Source organism: Harpia harpyja, chromosome 5, assembly GCF_026419915.1.
Source record: "Harpia harpyja isolate bHarHar1 chromosome 5, bHarHar1 primary haplotype, whole genome shotgun sequence".
Taxonomy (NCBI): Eukaryota; Metazoa; Chordata; class Aves; order Accipitriformes; family Accipitridae; genus Harpia; species Harpia harpyja.
In genome coordinates, this window is record NC_068944.1 from 9,647,795 (window position 1) to 9,662,986 (window position 15,192).

Sequence of the window (15,192 nt, forward strand, 5' to 3'; positions counted from 1 at the left end):
AAACCTGTTTGTCCTAGAGATGTTCTTTTGTCTAGCAACAATCTGAAGCTCACAGGCATGAGATATTGCTGGCAAAATTATCATCTTTAAATTTAGGCAACAAAAGGTATTCATGGAAAAAGAGGGAGAGAGAAAGCTATGCTGGCTATCTTCAGTGTTTCTGCAGCATGGAATTGGGTTCTGCTGCAAGATCTGTTACTAACTTGAGGCACACATATGTCTATTTAATCATTTAATTGTATCTGGAACAGCTGGAAAGAACACAAAAAACCTGGCAAGTTGGTAGCTTGCTTTTTTTTCCCCACCCCATGTCTTACAAGAGTGAATCAAGATGAAGCTAGCAGCAGCTCCTAGCAGTCAGGCCATGTGCCCCCTGTGTAGAGTTTTCTGGCAAGGAGGGGACCATGTGTCCACTGCTACCTCCTCAGAAGATGCAGAGCGTCTCTTACTGCTCTCACAGCATCATGATTGAGACCTGGACCTGGTGCCCACCTTGCCCACCATTCTGTGGCCACAGTCCTTACTTTTCCCAGTCCAGAGGCGGAGCGGAGCTTGCAGAGCAAAGTGAAACACACACAGAAACTTTCATTCAAAAATAGAGGTTCAGTTAAAAAGTAGAATATCGATTAAAATAAACAAGTGGGGTGCAGCTTGGAAAGCTGGAAAGTTTTCCTGTGCCATGCACACATGTAAAATTTCAGGACTTTTTATTGGGGCAACAAAACTAACCAAAACCAGGTAAGTCATAGCCCTATCTAAGTCTTTGGCTGTCCTACATTTGTGTCATTAGGAACCAGCTACGTGCTAAATCTTCATTTTTCCCACTTACGTTTTACAATCCCTAGTTGCAAATTATATGGAAAATGCTGTGTCTAAAACAACCAAAGTGTCAATTAGATGCAATATGAAATAATTCAGGTTGCATAATCGTGTTTTAAATACAACATAAACAACCCACTCTTAACTTTCAAAGGTGTGAATGAATGTCGTTCATTCAGCTTCTGGAATAGAAAAACTCCTTTTACTGCTTAACAGAAATGGGAATCCTTTTCTTTTTGTTTCCCTCTCAGGGATCCTGACACCCCCCAAAAAGTAGAATATTTGTCTGGTTTTGTTCAGACTTGAGAACAGACACCACAAACTGTTAAATTAATGTAGTGAGTCTTCCTAGCAATGTGTTATCAATTGTCAGGTGTTAATCAATGAGATTGATATCATAGTAAAACTACAAGAAGCATGAATACATTATTAAAAAGCACACTGAAGCACCTATTCATAATTTTGTACATTCTGCTTGGAAGCCTGAGATGTCAATGAATTCTTCAGCATCTTCATGCAACACACTCTTCTCTCCTGGTATTAGTGTATGAGCCAGTGTTTACCAAGGACTCAACATGACTTAATTTTTGTTTGCTGGATGTCAATTATGTTTTGCTGTATGTTTAAATTAACAGGTGTGTATGTAATATAGACTGCAGTGGATACAGTTTTAATCCTGTATGTGCTTCTGATGGAAGTTCCTATAACAATCCATGCTTTGTTAGAGAAGCATCGTGTCTGAGGCAAGAGCAGATCGACATCAGGCATCTTGGACACTGCTCAGGTAGGCTTAATTTTGTTTTTCTGGTAAATGTAAATTCTGACTAAGTTTTTTAGTTCAAAACCTACAGCTTGAGGTGTGCCATGTGTCGGTCTGGATGCTGGGGTTGCTGGCTGTTACTGACCAGGTGTGCTACCAACCTGGTTGTATGGGAGGAGCAATGTGGGAATGTGTCCAGTTTTACTGCAATTAAAATACTTCTTTGAAAATTATTCTGGCTTCTCAATGACATACATGTAGTGGTCTGGAAATAAGCATTTCCTAACAGCTATCCATGCATGTATTTATCATCTAGAAACAGATGACACAAACGCAGTTGGAAAGAAAGACGATGGCATGCAGTATCGGCCAGAGGTGAAAGGTACTGTGCTGACTTTGTGCTGTTTCATTATGGTTTCACAAGATGAGAAAATAGAACACGCAGATCCCTTCTTGTCTGCCTTACAGCTTTGATTTCTATAACCGAGACAGACATGTGAGCACTTTCTTTCTTACAGCATGTTGCAAGGCTGGCAAGGAGGAGATGTGCATGATTTGTGAGTTTTACCTGCTGTATTCCTATAAGGTGCCCAGCTGCTTACCATCCTATGCAGTGGTCATAGGATTAGACTCCCCCCAAGTGCTGTGAAAATGATTTTACTGGAAGACACCAAGCTGTAACATTGCTGATGAAATGACACAAGCCTCCCTCCTGTGACCCCATCTTTTCTGTTAAATTCTGGAAAAAAATGGCAGATTCTGTGTTTGTTAGGTTGTTTTAAAATGTTTTCAGTAAACTAATACACTGAACCACATCGGCTGAAAATGTTTTACCTATATGAACCTTACCTTACCTTTAATAGCCTTAGTATAACTGAAATAAGGCAGAGTTTCACTTTCTGCTCAGTTATTTTATGTGGTAGTAGCCCCTGTGTCTTAGGTGCATTCTCAGAACAAATATGCTTCTGTATGTCATGGGTCTTGCTCAAAGTGTTGCTGTCCAGGACAAAACACCTCTGTCTTTCTCAAGTTATTGGCAAAGAGCAGACCTTCATAGCTGTTAACCTTTCCTCCTCTTCTCTCACAAATAATAGCATGAATAGAATAGAACAGAACAGAATAGAATAGACTATTTCAGTTGGAAGGGACCTACAGCAATCATCTAGTCCAACTGCCTGACCACTTCAGGGCTGACTAAAAGCTAAGGCATGTTGTTAAGGCTTGGGGCATCAACTGCCTCTCTGGGAAGCCTGTTCCAGTGTTTGACCATGCTCTCGGTAAAGAAATGCTTCTTAATGTCCCATCTACACCTCCCCTGGTGCAGCACTGAACCATTCCCACATGCCCTGTCACAGGATACCAGGCAGAAAAGCACAGCACCTCCCTCTCCACTTCCCCTCCTCAGGAAGCTGTAGAGAGCAATGAGGTCGCCCCTCAGCCTCCTTTTCTCCAAACTAGACAAGCCCAAAGTCCTTAGCCGCTCCTCGTAGGACATTCCTTCCAGCCCTTTCACCGCTGGTGCACTCAAGGACCTTCACATCCTTCTTAAATTGTGGGGCCCAGAACTGCACACAGTACTCAAGGTGAGGCCGCACCAATGCTGAATACAGCAGGATTAATCATCTCTGTTGACCGGCTGGTTATGCTGTGGTTGATGCACCCCAGGATGCAGTTTGCCCTCCTGGCTGCCAGGGCACACTGCTGACTCATATTGACCCTGCTGTTGACCAGCAACCCCAGTTCCCTTTCTGCAGGGATGCTCTCCAGCCACTCCTCTCCCAATTTATCCTTGTGCCTGGTGTTACACCGTCCTAGGTGCAGAATCCGGCATTTGGACTTGTTAAATTTCATCCCATTAATTATTGCCCAATGCTCCAATCTAGATCCCTCTGCAAGGCATCTTGTCCCTCGAGAGAGTCAACAGCACCTCCCAGTTTGGTATCATCAGCAAACTTGCTAATGGTGCATTCGACTCCTGCCTCCAGGTCATTGAAAAATATATTGAACAGAACTGGCCCTAGAATTCGAGCTCTGAGGAACACCACTGGTGACCGCTTGCCAGCCAGATGCAACCCCCATTCACTACAACCCGCTGAGCCCCGCCGTTCAGCCAGTTCTTCATCCAGTGCACCATGAACCTGCTCATCCCACAGTTGGACAACTTGTCCAGAAGGATGCTGTGAGGGACAGTATCAAAACCTTACTAAAATCCGGAAGAACGACATCGACCCGCCTTCATCCACTAGGCAGGTGACTTTATAGGAGGACATCAAATTAGTTCATCCCTATTAGTCAGATGACCATCTTCAACAAGTATTGGTCCAATGTTTTCTTTAGACCTCCTCTTGCTATTACCATACTTTAAAAAGCGTTCCTTGTTATCTGACACAACACTGGCCAGATTCAACTCTGATTGAGCTTTGGCCTTTCATGTCTTCTCCCTGCATATACAAACCACAGCTCTGCAATCTTCCTGCAAAGCCTGACCTTGCTTCCAGAGATCATACAGTTTCTTTTTCCTCTTGAGCTCCATGAGGAATTCCCTGTTCAGCCAAGCTGGTCTTCTGCCCCGCTTGTTTGACTTACAACACAATGGGATTGCCTGTCCCTGTGCTTCCAAAAGGTGCTTCTTAAAAACCGGCCAGCACTCATGGACTCTTAAACCCTCAAAAGCAGATTCCCAGGGTACTCTGCTAAACAGCTCCCTGAATAGCTTCAAGTTTGCTCTTCAGAAGTCCAGGGTAGCAACTCTGCTGTCCTTTTTTCTCATTACATTGAAAATTTTAAACTCAACCATTTCATGATCGCTGCGGCCAAGACAGCCACCTACCATCACATCCCCCACGAGTCCTTCTCTATTCACAAATAGCGAGCCTAGGAGGGTGTCTTTCCTAGCTGGCTCCCTGAGTACCTGTGACAAGAAGTTACCTCCTACAAACTTCAAGAATTTCCAAGACCTGCTTGTCACAGCAGTATGATATCTCTTTTGATGAACCTCAGACTGTTTGTTGCTACATCATTAGTACCCATGTGAAACAAGAGGAATGGATAGTAGTCTGAAGGTTGTACTAAGCTCTTCAGTCCTGTGGTGACATCCCTAATTCGGGCCCCAGGGAGGCAGCAAACTTCCCTGAAAAGAGGGTCCGGTCTGCAGATGAGTGCTTCCGTTCCGCACAGGAGGGAATCACTAACGACCATAACTCTCTGTTCTTTCTCCTTGGCACTGGTCTTAATGCAGGGGGTTTTGTGAGGAGTTGGTATCTTCTCTGTTAGCTCTGGTCTTTAGTTTTTTCTGTCGTTATACTTGTTTTGCAGTCCCATGGCCTCCCAGAGTAAAGCCATCCCACCATGGCTTTCATTCCTTGTGTTCTTCTTGAAAAGCTGTTCAGTGCCTGAAAGCTCTGTATAATTTTCTTTTTTCACAAATTCTCTTATTTTACTCCATATGATGTGCCAGTTAGAATGATATAATGTCAGTTTTCATTTACATTAGGATGGCACAAAAGGCACCAAATGGAATATACATCTTATTATGTGATGTAATGAAACACCACTTTTGATTCCTATTCAGAAGAAGTTACAGCCTTTTATTCATTGCATATTAATTGCCCTTGAAATCTAGTTAGTGCAAAAAACATTGTATATAATTATCATTATTAATGCGTATAGCTTATGCAGTCTCAAGTTCGGCAAACGATGTGCACAGAGGGAGTATGCCTTGTGCAAAAAAATTGTTTTGAAATTTTTCTATGCAGTAGTCTGGTCTTTTTATATAGCGAGAGCTTGAAGTGAACTACTTTGAATGACTTTTTCTTCCAGGATAAGAGAACAGTCCACACTTCTATCTGTTTGCTTTTGCTTTAAATTCCTGTGAGTTACTCTTGTTAAACCCTGTTCTCTGAATGTATACTACCTTCTAGTCTCTAGGACCACAGTCATGACAGTCTCCTTCTCCTGCAGTGCAAGTGGCTACCTAAAGTTACTTCAGAAAGGTCTCTCTTCCTAGATTCATCTGTCTTGCTGGTTTTGTTGTACCAAGATGAGCATGAGAGTTTCAGTTTTTGTGCATGCCTCTTCCTTCTGGTGAAGTATCTGAACTCTTATATCCAGCCACTCTTTCAAGGCTCCTACACCAGTTAAATCTTGCACTTTGAAGCTCTGAAGCAGTCTAGCAGGCGGATTCCCATCAATAGGTGGGTAAATGTCTGTTTTACACTAGCAACCAACTCCTGCATTTAACAACATCTCTTTGCTTAATACAAGTTTTGCCTCTGACTTGGGTGACCCTGGCTGTCTGACGACCTTTCAGGGGATGCATCTTTTGCGGGGCCTCACATTCTCTATCAGTACATACATTAAAACCAGACATGGCACAGCTATCTGAACAGACTAATATGTATGTAGCTTATTACTAGCCTTTGATTGAGACCAGATGTCACAGTAATTAACTGCTTGGAGGAGGAGGGAGGCAACAGTTTTGGGATGAGACATCCTCACTTTTCTCCTCTTAGGCTACCACATAGTCCATTCCATCAGGGCAGTGGTGGACATATTGTCAGTATTAGGCAATGTTCTTCCCTTGTATCAAGTCTTCTGTATCTTTGAAGCATAGCCAGCCTGATCCGACAGTCTTCCTTATATCTAAAACCTCTAATAGTTAGATTTTTTTTCTCCTGGAACAAATTAGAAAACATTCCGGAAAATGTTCAGGGAAAACCTAAAACAGCAGCATGCCTTTTTTTTCTTGTATAAATACATTATCTTTCTTGCTGGTGTTATTTCAAATATCTGCAATTGTATAAGAGATTTCTTCTTCACAGTCCCTTTTTGCTTTGCACCTGCAGTCTATTATAATCTTGTATTTGTGACGCTATAGTCTATTGCCATGGAAATGAACATAATTCCACAATTAACACTCGCATGTTTAGATCCCTGATCTTTAGAGAAGTTCATTATGAAATACCAACTTCTGTGTTTAGGACTTTTTTACAGAAAAATTTTGGGGAAAGAACAGTTGAAAATGTAGACAGCTTTAGATAGTTTTAGTAACATGACAGAAGCACAAAAGGCGTTGGGGCAGAAGGGACTGCCTTCCTGTGCTGGGCTGACCTGGCCAGCCACTAAGTGCCCACCAGCCACTTGCTCAGCCCCATCTTCCCCCCAGGAGGATGGAGGAGAGAGCAACACGAGAAAAACTCATTGGTCAAGATAAAGGCAGTTTAAGAAGTGAAGGGGAAAAAAACCAACAAGCGATGTAAAAGCCATCACTTGCAACATCCCATCAGCAGACTGATGCCCAGCTGGTCTCTGAGCAACTGCCACCTTGGAAAAACCAAAACCGCAGTTTTTATTGCTCAGCATGATTTCACATGGTAGGGAATATCCCTTTGGTGAATTGGGGTCAGCTGTCCTGGCTGTGCCTCCTCCCAGGCTCTTGCCCACCCCCAGCCTACTCGCTGAGGGGAGAAGCAGAGAAAGCTGTGATGCTGTGCAAGCAACAGCCAGAACACTGGTGTGTTCTCAGCACTGTTTCAGTCAGAAATCTAAAACACAGCACCGTACACGCTGCTATTTAGAAAGTTAACTCCATCCCAGCCAAAACCAATACACTTCCCAAAGGAATGGGTATTTTCAGCTCATTTCAATATTTTGAAGTTCCCTTTCCATAAAAGCGTTTCACTGAGGAAGACCACTATCGTAGTGTGTTTGATTTCAGCTATAATGACCGGTGGTACCAGTCGGATCTGGGCTTTATCAAGTTGTATTCTACCCAGTAATCATAAAATGTGGTTCAGCTTCGTTCTAACCCTTCAGATTTTTTTCCTCTGTTTAGACATGGCAGAACGCTCTCTGTGTCTATGTATTAGCTCTTTGCCCCAATGCCACTGACAAAGCTTCTGCTGATCTTCCTGCATTGGCTTGTTTCTGTCATGAATACTTTTCTCCTTTCGAGAAACCTGACATAAGAAGCATATGTAGCTGTCTCAGGATGATTTTTCAGCGCAATACATTCTAGCAAATCTCTGTAGGTGCCTCTGAAACTTCACCCTTAAGCCTTTCCTTTATTATTCTGTATTCCTTTATTCACTACAAGTTTTTAAGGATATGCTATTCTTGGTTGAGATTTTTTAATAACTATCGTACAGCCATTTGTAATTGTTTATGTACATTTCTTTTCAAGACGCCAGTGATCAAAGAGAAGACATTTACATTGGAAACCACATACCTTGTTCAGAAAGCTTCAACGGCTACTGTATACATGGAAAATGTGAATTCATTTATTCCACTCAGAAGGCTTCCTGCCGGTAAGTCCTGCATGCCTCCAAAATGTGCTTGAGATTGCTGTAAAGCTTAATCAAAATGCTCTCTAGACATAATTACAGGATGTATCAGCTTGCAGTTATCTAACCAGTGGCACAGGAGCCATATCCCTATGCTGTGGGCAGCACCCAGCTGCTCCAGTCGTGCGGGACATAGTGCTCAAAGGAGAGGCTCAGTCAGTCAGGTAGTTCAGAAGCTGAATCCCTCTGAGAAGTGTGGCCTCAGTGTTGTCTTCTTATTTTCAGCTGCTAAATCCTATCTAGAGAAAAAAAAAAACCAAAAACAAAACAGAAAAAATGCCTCTGTCTTGCATGGCTTCTCTGTATGACTGTGCTTTCCCCATTGACCTCTCAGTCTGTTCTTACACTATCTGTACATTTTATTGCTCCTGTCATAAACTCTCTCTAGAGTATCAATTTCTTATTTTTAACATTTATTGCCTTTTTTCACAATAATAGGCTTCATCTAGAGAGTATAAAATTGCAAAATATTCTTTAGCCTGCACTTTTTGTCTACAATATAGTCTAGCAGCTCAGTACACTCAGTATTAAGCCCCTCAGTGTTTCCCAGGATATCTGAATGTTCCAGTTTATTTCCTTAGCTCCCAGATAATTTTTTTCTTTACATTTCACCAACTAAATTCTGCATCTTTGTTTTCCTCAAAAATAAAAATTAATTTTAAAAGTTGTTTATAGAAAAAGGCCATTTCTTCTTAATAACATGTAGTGCCCTACTTATTAGGAGGTTTCACTCCTGAACTTTTATCTTGCAAGCTTGTACTTTCAGATTAATGTGGTTGAAGATGCTATAACTCTTTGCTTTCCTTTGCTTTGGAAACTTCAGCTGTAAATCCATTAGATACTATCACATTTTCTCCCCTGACCTTTATCGATCAAGGATATTTAGGGTTTTTTGCACTGCCAAGATTTAAGGGTTTCCAGACTGATCAGAGGGCAGGAAGCCCAAAAGGCAGAGCCAGTATGGTTGTCAACTTAAGCATTTGAAAGCTTATATTATTCGTTTTCCCCTCTGAGACCCTTTCTTGTTTATTTTCACCTTTCCAATAGGACTTATATGCTTTTCTCTTTTCTTTGGCTAGAACCAAGAGAGCTCAACACGCCTTTGCTTCTCTTGGGAAACAGGGTGCATCCCCAACATCATCTTGATGGGCATTAGGCAGCACTATTTGATTACAGTATTCTTTGACCTAGAGCTGTGTTTAACACAATTTCTGATGGATTTTTTCCTCAAAATATTAAAAGTAGAGGTATTTCAAGGAAAACATTCCTGGCTGAATGAACTGATATTTTTATTTCTCAGAATTTTTTTCTGGATGGCGCTAATCATATAGTCATTTATTCATTTATGATTCAATTAGTATTAAATCATTTAAATATTCATTATTACTCTAATAATTACTGATAGGCAATGTTTTGATGAATTTAATTAATGTACTGTCCCTTAAATTCTACTTTATAATTACATATACTATTAATACCTTTAATTATTTGTTTAAACAACCTGAACAATATCTCAGCACTGGACCTAGCACAACAAACCTCACGTGTTTCCAGTCAAGAATTTCTGACTTTCAGTTCTTAACCCTAAGTATCAGATCTCCTTTGGATTTTTCTTGGCTATTTAAATACTGATGGTCTCATACTTTATGTGTGTTTCTTACTGGAACAGAGTTATTAAGGAAACAAATGATTTATATCAGACAGCAATCCGCCATAGTAATCATGTACTTCTACCAAAGAAAAAAAAATTCCCTCTTTCTCTGGCAATGAAAATATAATGATGAATGCTAGGGGCAGATTGTTATTTTCAGATGCTTTGCATTCTCATACACATCTAGCATATACATTGTTTAATTTGGTCCTCATTTCCTGGTAGTGATATATGTGAGGTATCAGATGACCTAAAAAACTGCAGAAAATACCTGTGCAGAGCAAATTCTGACTTTTGCTTTCACTGGGGGCAATGAATCTTCCTGCTCATTGTACAGCAGCCCTCCAGGACTGCCAGCAGGCAGGTGGGAGGAAGGTTTTGTAGTAGTCAATTGCATAATATTTAGTTTAGCAGCCTTTGCACAGCTGGGATCTGGTCTATCCCCTGCTGTCCCTCTTATGCAGAGCAGTTCTGCCCTGTCCTTATGGCAGGCTGCATCAAGGAGGAACAGTTCAGCTCTTTGCAAAGAAATCTAAACTTCTTTGTGCTAACTCAATTAATTGACTGATCAGCATATTTTGATAAATCCATGGTGACCTCTATTTATCTTGCTGTTATATTAATGCTATATTATCTTGTTATATATTAATGCAGCAGAGCGCTTTAAAATCTGTTCTACTAGTTTAAGGTAGCTTAAACTAGTGCCTAGTACTTTATCCCACCACCAACATAGTTCTTAACACAAGCACTTCTTTGCCGGAATTCAATACTCCTGAATCTCCATTCAGTACTTCTCAGAAATAATTTCCTGGCGCTTCAGTGTTTCTGAGGAAACATTTTTGAATTACTTGTGCCTCCTCTGCTTTGTTTTGCCTCCTCTGCTTTAAAGCAATTCTCACATTGATCACACTTTGACTGTTACCTTCTTTAATGAAAAGCAAAGTAACAGTAAGAATTCAGTCCTCTTCACTAGCAAGGAGCCCTTATTGTTTCTTTTTGCACGATTAACAATGTGTTCCCTGTCCCGTTTCTTCCTGTATGCTAATACATGTTTCTCTTGATTCCCTTCCTAGCCATTACAGAGCTTACTTACAGTACATGGGGGGGGGGGGGTTCTTTAATAACTCTGCTCTTACTGGAACTTGTTTCATGCCTGAACCAAAACTCCTTACACAGCAGCTCATGGCTGGAGAAAGTAGAGTCACAAGATTATGAACATGTAAACCCCAACTATTATCCCTGCATGCAAAGGGGGATTAGAAGTTGCATTAGCAGTTGTAGGAACGTCTGTGGAGTAATTATTTCATTCCTCCAAACAGAATTAATTCCTACCCTAGCACAAAGCTTTTGGATGGATGAGACTGATTTTATGTCTCATTCAGGCTTATCTGATCCAGTTTACAAAAGGGTTGTTTCTCTGCCTGCGTGTTTGTATTTCTTCTCCAGCTGTCTACTACAGAGCTGGAGCCCAATTGTATGATTCAGTAGCCCTTAATGATGCATTTGCATCAGTCAGTTTTAAAGGATAGCTGTACAAGGAACTTGCTCAGGGATGTGAGTGGTGGCCTTTGATTCTGCAGAATGCAGCTCAGTGTCTTGGGTGGCTCTTGCCTTTCCTTGTGCTTCTGCTTCTCTTGCCTTGTGACATGAATTTCTCCAGAGAGTGTTTCCACTGCCACCTTCACCACTGGCCCATCTGGCAGTACCTGAACACATGTTGCTGATCAGGAGCAGCCTCTGCTGAGTTTCTCACTGAGCTAACTGCTGCTTTGCTCAGGCAAGGTACCATTTAGAGCAGCTGCTTCTCTTCTGTCTCCAGCCATTTCTCCCCCACCCCTGGGCAATTTTTATGGATTCTTCTGTGAACTCTCACTTGAACAGTTGTGGGCCATTGGGTTTTCTAACCCGACCTCCGTCAAATTTTGGTTTGGTGACAAGGCAGGAGGGGGTTTGATGCTGGTCTCACCCAATAGGTTTTGCAGGATTCTACTTCTGTAGGCTGCAGCTTGAAAAGGGATCTTCCTTTCCCCCCATTTTTCAAGGTTTCTCTTCCTCTTTGTCACTTCCCTCCCATATTGACATTGCATGAGCATGTTTCATGAGCGTGCTTCTTTGTGTTTCATTTAGCCTTGTCTACGTGTTTCACTTAGTTGCTTTATTCCTCCTAAATATTACCCCAATTTAATAACGACCCCACATATTTCTTTTGCCAAATCAGGGCCTTCACCACGCTGGTGTGTTTTCAGAGGGCCACTAATAACCTCATCCAGGAAAGCAGAGCATATCTGCTCTGTCTCTTCTCTTGCCACAGAAATCCAAACCATTCCCCAACCTAAGTGTTACCACATCTCTGCCTTCTCACCAGCTCCTTCTCAGCTAGAGTCACCTTGGACTCCTTATTTCATCTGCAAAATGACTGGGCTGTTGTCAAATTACAGTTTCCATGAAATATACGTTTTCTTTTTCAGGTGTGAATCAGGATATACTGGACAGCACTGTGAAAAGACAGACTTTAGTATTCTTTATGTTGTCCCAAGTAGACAAAAGCTTACGCATGTCCTTATTGCAGCAATAATTGGAGCTGTACAGATTGCCATTATAGTTGCAATTGTCATGTGCATAACAAGGTAGGTAAATGCAAAAACAGTGAAAAATTACACATTGTATGGATATACTTTTTCTGTGTTTAAATATTTGACCCCCAAAATTTTATGTGCTTTAACGTATGTCCTAAAATACCCACATAAAAAATAGCTAATGACTGAAGTGGAAGGATTATGTAACATCCTATTGAGTTTTTTTTTTTCTTTGTCACAAACCACACATTTGTTTAAATTCACAAACCACCGGTAACCACTCTGAATCCCCAGTCCAAATACCCAGCAGAACAGATCAGCCTTGAAACACATCCAAAAGGTCAGCTACTGTGTTAGACCTCCACTGGAGTTATTCAAGCATTGATGATATCTTATAGAAGCTATGATCCCCCCTCACGCCCAGTGAAACCAGAGAGGTTGACAAGATGCTGTTCCCTGCAGTACCACTGTAAATGGTGTTACACAGAGAGAGAAGTATCCCTCACACCATATATGCTTTCTGAAAATCAATGTGCAGCTAGTCCTGTTATTAGGCACTCTCCATGGGAACCTATTTTATGAAATGTAAAGATGCACAGGCACAGTGTTCAAGTTTCTGGGTTGTCTCAGTCTCTCACCCTGTATGAAAACTGAGATGAGAGCCATGGATTATTTTTGATGACAAGGGATTCAGTTTGCTCATCAAGGTCTTGAACCCAAGAAGGACTGAGGGCTCTGGGATAGATTAAGGATGACTTTGTTCCCTTATAGGTACATGAAGCATTTAAGTCCTGCACTTGGGCATCCATGCCACACTTTGAGTTTTCCTCCTCAACTCGTCCTTCACTTTTTCAGCTCCAGTTACATTGGGCCATAAAACTTTCTGCTACTGCATTAGTGCATGGCTTCCCAAACCCAGTGATGTAGAGTGACACCCCTGTGAACAAACAGTATAAGCCTCCTTCCCTATCTGTCTTGTAAGGTTCAACATAGCAGGTATAAGTACACATATCTAACACCTCCTGCACGTGTAAAAGAGTTATTTGGCTCATCCAATTGATGTCATCCCTTTTTTACTCAACACCTTGCTGGCCAAAGCAGTGGTGTGGAAGGCTGTGGTTCAGCAGCCCTCCTCTTTCAGCCTCCCTGCGACCATTCCCCAGCTCACAGTCTCTCGGGAACAGTCTCTCTGACAGGCTGAGAAAGTCCCGTCCCGTTCAGAATTGCTGGTTTTTGTGAATCCTTTCTTAGTTGTGTGTCCATCCGCAAGAAAGGGATTGCCTGAGTCACCCCACAGAGAGTCCTGGGTGGGCTCTGTCTCAGGGGCTGCCATGAGCAGCAGGGCGCCCGGAGATCCAGCACTTCAAAAGGCTGACTGATCCAGTCTTACCATCCACTGGATTTTAAGTATGAAATATGTATAAAGTAAAGCCAATGCAATTATTCACCATGGTACATGTTTTGCTGGATCAAGGCTGAAGGACAGCACCTTGCTGGCTTCGGTCTCAAGTTCAAGCAGAACTCCCTTCTGAGTGATCTGGGGTCCCACAGACATCCCCAGGTGACAGTCTGATACCAAACAGCAGGAACATCCCTCCTGTCAGCACAGCTCACAGACTCCTTGCTATTGTTAAGTACAGAAAGTTACGTCAATGTGTTATTGCTAGGCTTAATTTTATGTGGCATATATAGAATCAGCCCTCCTTTTTCTTTCTCTCTCTCTTTTTTTAACAGAAAATGCCCCAAAAACAACAGAGGACGTCGGCAGAAGCAAAACCTAGGCCATTTTACATCAGATACATCATCCAGAATGGTTTAACTTAGTGATTTTTATACCTACATTGACCATGTGATGTACATTTTTATTATATCTTTTTTTAAAGAATGGAAATATTTATTTCAGAGGCCTTATTTTTGAACATTTTTAGTGTAACAATGTTGGTCTGTATTCTGAAAGCATCAGCTCTAACAGCTATGGACTGTTTTAGTATCTTTACTTTTATGTTTTTGAATACAGTAGTTCATTTTCTGTATCTGTATCACATGGTTATATAATAGACTTGTGCTTTATCCATGGAATGTAATATTTTTGGGAACACAGATTTATTCCACCAATTGTTGTAGATTAAAAAAAAAACAAACAACAAACCAACAAAAAAGTCCACATTACCTAGCAAACAAGGCATGAACTAAAGGTAAAAATGTTTACAGCTTACTTTTCTTATGAGAAACTAGAAAACACTGTGTTTAAATACCGTAGATATTTAAATGTTTTTGGAAGTTAGTAACTGATTTTTTAGACACTGCCTATCGCATGAACTGTGAAGCTGTGTGCTGTGTGTAGTTGTAACATATTTATAAAATGTGTGGGCTGGGTCTAAGCACTGCCATCTTCATAAATAATTCCAACAATTTATTTTTAAAGAGGAAAATTATAAATTTCATAATTTGGGAAGTTACCTGGTAGAGCAGATGGCACAGGTCCAAAAGAAGTAGGTCTTAGTAGATTTAGGTATTGTAAAAATTGGTGTTGAATAATTGAACACAAATAATTGGAATAAAGCCTACTTGATCACTGTTAAAGCTGTTTTAATACTTCTTAAACTTTTTTAAAGAAAATACATGTTTTAACACCTACAATACAGATTGTATAGTGTTTGTGATTAAAATAAAAAATAATAATAAAAGTGAATGAATTACTAGTGCTCTTGTATAGAGTATTTTCAAGAGCTAAAGAAGTCCATCCAAATTAGTCTGCTGGTCATAGTTATAATAATAGACTGTTAGTTGTCGTTTGAAAGATCCCAAGATAAAGTGTGAATAGGATGTGTTCAGCTGTTTTAACATGTAGTTTAGGCTTTCAAAATTTTGCATGTGGGATTTAATAATTTGTTCAATTAAAAAAAAAAATGCTTTCAACATTTTGAACTGGAAAAGCATGTCACAATACAACTTTTTCACTATATTGCCTCTGGTTTAGTGTGTTTATTTGTTATCCCATGTGGTAACTGCAGCAAGCTGAAGACCTGAAGTTGTTTTGCTGGA

At 40.9% G+C, this 15,192-nt stretch overlaps 1 protein-coding gene across 1 annotated transcript in view; it reads left to right on the plus strand.

The window, feature by feature from the left end:
* TMEFF1 (transmembrane protein with EGF like and two follistatin like domains 1) overlaps positions 1-15,112 on the plus strand; it is a 126,571-nt gene extending 111,459 nt beyond the window's left edge. Inside the window, exons 6-10 of the mRNA XM_052788122.1 lie at positions 1,455-1,603; positions 1,896-1,961; positions 7,761-7,884; positions 12,040-12,198; positions 13,882-15,112. Coding sequence (XP_052644082.1) covers positions 1,455-1,603; positions 1,896-1,961; positions 7,761-7,884; positions 12,040-12,198; positions 13,882-13,966 — 583 coding nt within the window. The 3' untranslated portion in view covers positions 13,967-15,112. The remainder of the gene's footprint in view (positions 1-1,454; positions 1,604-1,895; positions 1,962-7,760; positions 7,885-12,039; positions 12,199-13,881) is intronic.
* Positions 15,113-15,192: the final 80 nt, after the last annotated feature.